We start from the raw sequence: 4,297 nt of genomic DNA, 5'->3' as shown, positions 1-4,297 counted from the left end.
GTATACTAGGCTTCTAATATAAAAGTATGTGCGTGTCCGACTTCACACAGTCTTACTTGTGCGGTTTCTGTCATTCTTTGCTCAAATTCTGTCTTTGCAGTGGCATATTTCTCCACATATGACTTATAGGTCTCAGTGGCTTTCTTGACCTTCAACCCAGCCTACAAACAAACAAAACAGACACAGAGACATTTAAACATTTAGACACCTTAGAAGACGTGTTTTGAATTATCCTTTGTATCTGCTAAATTTCCTCTAATATCTACTACAGACACAATTCCTTTAGGAGCTTAAGTCTGTGGATGAATGGACATTCCTACAAGGACTGATCTGGCAAACTTTCAAGTATTCAGTAGTACTTGGCCTACCATTCATGTATGTACGAGTCTGTGTGTGTACCTTGTCCAGGTCTCTCTGTGTGGCCCCCTCTTTGCGCATGCGTTCTTGCTCTAGTGTTTTGCTGATGTAGTTCTCTTTGCTCTTCTGTAAGGCCTGAGACACACTTTGGATGGTCTGCACAGCCTCCAGAGTGGACGCCACCTCCTCCTTTGTCTACAAGAAAGAGCTTCAGTATTATTCTCATCTTTAAAAAAAAATGTAATCTCCACAGGCCTAAATGTCTTGCTCTCAAATTTTGTATAATGGGCATTTGATGCATATGCTTAAATTTGGAGGTTTTTCAACCGTGAAATTTGAATTGAATTTCTATCATTGAAATTGGACCCTATGAACTAACTTCAAGGATGAGGCTGCCACCCGTCTAACTGGTAACTGTTGTTCAATTTTCTCTATATCAAAATTTATTTATAAACCACAGTTGTATTATTTGTACTGCCTTTAATTTATGCTGGCAGGGAAAATGTGCTTAATTGTCATTAAATTACCATCAATAAGCTAAATCAGGCTTACTTTTTATTTAAGTAAAACAATTTATTTTCAGTAAAACCTACAGCTCACTACTACAGAACTAATACAATCAAAGAGTAACTAGTCAGACAAATATGCACAAATTTAAAAAGCAAAACAAAACTATTATTATTACAAGATAAATTTCGGAAGCTTCCATGGGAAGGCAAGGGCCATTATTCACAAACAGATCAGAGATAAGTGTGACATATTGTGTGACATATAGTTTGGCATATTGTACAGGAGACCATTATTATTATTATTATTATGTAATTATATTCCCATTTCATATGATACTCCTCACTCGAAAAACAAATACGAGATATGAGTGATACCAGACCTCTGACCTTTTTCAAGGAATGACATGTGTACCGCAGACTCATTTAGCTGAGAAATTGGGTTCCTACTTTGCTATGCGGCATGTTATGAGCAAACTTACATGGATATTTATCAAACACCAAAGATGACGGCAGCTCCCATACCTTCTTATGATTTTTGGCTTGTTCCTCCACATATTTTTGCACTTCCTTGATGAGCTCTTGAAGTTTGCGGACCAGCTCCATGTGACACGCTGCCAGTTTCTCGGTGGACTGTTTAAACACATCCCACACCGGTGCAAACGTCCTGTAGAACAAATGGTCGTTTCATTTTCTTCTCAAAGCATAATACTCCACACACATTGTACAAATAAAACGGAAAATGTGTTAAACATGATTTGTGATTTAACACCAAGGTGTGTTTACTCTCTCGATATCAGATTTATCCTCTGGTCCTGGCTGTTTTGAATGGAAACAGCTCTCTGCAAGGTTTAATGACACTATAATGTCTGTACTGACAGTATGATATGTGAGGAGGGTGTGAAAATCGTGTTCAGTGGAATAAAGCGCCGCAGGCCAGTAAAAAGCCAGCTTTCATTTCACACAACTGCATCTAGCATATTTTGCGAATAGTTATTATACAAACTTTGGCTATTTTAGGACCATAATAGAATAACAATGAGTTAATTGCTTTCTTCCTGCAGATCTTTTTGAAGTAGCTTACTAAGTTTCGCCTGACTGGCAATATGTCTCGCATTAGAAGGAAAAGTACAGCAAGTTTGCATAGAATAAAGATTCAAAAATGCTCCGTGCAGGTAAGTGAACAGCTGTGGGTATTAATTTTGTTTCCTTGCATGTAACGAGCTTGGGCTTTCATGGATAAAGCCTGAGAGATGTTGAAATGATGTGGGTTTCCAACTCATTATAAATACATGATTGAAATTGTGTTCGTAATGAACCCACTGGGCTTGTAACCCCTAAGACCGACACGCACACACACACGCACACACACACTCAAGAGTCTTACCCTAGTTGAGAGCAGTTGCTGGCAGTCTTGGCCAGTTTGGTCATTGATCTTGAATATGCCTCCTCTATGGTTGCTCTGTGACAAGAGGCGAGAAAACCATGTGTGAATAATCAATCAAATTCAAATAATGACAGGCCATCTAACACTGATTATTATTTAGAATAAAAAAATTAAAAAATCCTTTAAACAACACATTGATCTCACAAACCTTTACACATACTTGTAAACAACAGTTACCATAATTAATTGTGCTTAAAAAAAGATGATTTAAAGAAAATCTAAGTGTTACTCAATGCAAGTTGCACAAATGACAGATACACCTACATATATGCAAACAAAGGCCTCTGATTTTGTCCTGTCTTGAACCAAAAGAAGACATGAACTAAATCAAACAAGACGACATACTGCCAAATTGGCCAATATTAAAAACACATTGAAAGTGCCATGCTTACAAACACTCTTAATTTGTCATGATCTTAACCTTTTGATTCAAAAGCTTATGCGTAAATGTTTGAAATTAGTTTTGTAGACAAATATAAATTGTGCCTACACAGGAATTTTACTAAACTAAAAAGATTTTTTGGTTTTAAAAAAGCAGAAGGAAAAGCAGTTTGTGCTCAGCAAACGTGAACTCATTCAGTACTGTTTTAACAGCATTTTAGGATGTTGCTTGGGGTATCTGAAAGAAACCCACAGTGTTTTGGTAATTTCATAGTTGATTTTCATAGTGATTTAACTATTATTCTATAATGTGAAAATCTGTAAAACAAAAAGTCTGTAAGTGCATCCATAACTTCGATTGCCCAGAGTTATTTGAAAATATATTGCTATGGTGTTTTTTTGCTGCGTCAAAAGAGAAAGATCTATAATAGCAAATTATTCTGAGTAGTTTCACTCTGACAGAGACAATGTCACACCGTGTCCAGAAGGGGGAGACAGACACGCTCAATTTGTGGCTAAACAGCTGCCAATATCTATCATCATCCTCCGAAAAAAAATCTCCCAATAACCAAAAGAATGTAAATCAAGAATAAATTCTTCTTAAAATGACACAAATAAAGCTTCCAATGGCTTGGCATTATGAATCCGCAAAATTCCTCTGTCGGTCACAGAGCTCAAGTGACGGTTTAAACCCTCTGCACTTTTTAAATCTATCAAAGTGTGAATTCTTTCCATTAGTTTAACACAGCTTCAACTGTTAAAGCAGGTGAGACATGGCTTTTGGAGGACTTACAGCATTCCTGAAAAAATATTTGGATGGTTTTGTGAGAAAAGTTTTAAAATGTTTCCTCTGGAATTGCTTTACTCCCTTGACATATGTCTTGCAGGTGTAAGACAAGCAAGATTTCTAACAGAGCTTCAGCCCTTTCACAGGTGAAGGATCTGACAGAACTGCACACGCTTTTGGAACAGGAAAATCTCAGAAAGTGTTGAGAGCGAAATATTCAGAGCTGTATTCAATTTAATGCATTAAACTATGACTGTACATACTGTCATTTTGCAAGTGATGAAATTAGATAAATTTGTTTGGCCAGTGTCATCAGTATCTGTCCTAAAATACACTAATCTGCATACTAATGACAGAGACAAAGACTGTTAGCAAAAATAAGTGAACTTCACAGCTACACACATTTAGTATAAAGCTACAAATACACAAAACGCCTTATCTCACTGTTCAGACTGATAAGGATTTCCAAATATCAGGTTATTATTTTGAAATGTGATTTAGAGCAGGTTTGACGTGGTTTCTGCTGTCTAGTCTACAAAAACATTTGATTGTAAAGATTCAGAACTAACAGATTTTTTAACACTTCACTTACATGTAATGTTTTAATAAAAGTTTTAAAGGGGTCATATGATGCGATTTGAAGTTTTCCTTTCTCTTTGGAGTGTTACAAGCTGTTTGTGCATAGATAAGATCCCTGAAGTTACAAAGACTAAAGTCTCAAAACCAAAGAGATATTCTTTATCAAAGTTAAGACTCTGCCACGCACCCCTAAAACGGCTCGTTCTAACACGCCCCCACATATCTACCTCACTATGTGGC

The 4,297-nt window shown here is 36.6% G+C and overlaps 1 protein-coding gene across 3 annotated transcripts in view; it reads right to left on the bottom strand.

Annotated features, from left to right (window-relative positions):
- LOC107655928 (F-BAR domain only protein 2-like) overlaps positions 1 to 4,297 on the bottom strand; it is a 47,434-nt gene that overhangs the window by 32,353 nt on the left and 10,784 nt on the right. For all 3 annotated transcript variants that reach the window (XM_016443556.1, XM_016443557.1, XM_016443558.1), the window contains exons 3-6: positions 2,251 to 2,325; positions 1,389 to 1,530; positions 400 to 552; positions 57 to 161 (exon numbers count right to left, since the gene is read on the bottom strand). In XM_016443556.1, the coding sequence (XP_016299042.1) occupies positions 57 to 161; positions 400 to 552; positions 1,389 to 1,530; positions 2,251 to 2,325 (475 nt within the window). The remainder of the gene's footprint in view (positions 1 to 56; positions 162 to 399; positions 553 to 1,388; positions 1,531 to 2,250; positions 2,326 to 4,297) is intronic.

This window comes from Sinocyclocheilus anshuiensis, unplaced genomic scaffold (assembly GCF_001515605.1).
Source record: "Sinocyclocheilus anshuiensis isolate Anshui unplaced genomic scaffold, SAMN03320099.WGS_v1.1 scaffold860, whole genome shotgun sequence".
Classification (NCBI taxonomy): domain Eukaryota; kingdom Metazoa; phylum Chordata; class Actinopteri; order Cypriniformes; family Cyprinidae; genus Sinocyclocheilus; species Sinocyclocheilus anshuiensis.
Note: the sequence above shows the minus strand (reverse complement) of the source record. Positions and strands in the feature narration are given on the sequence as shown.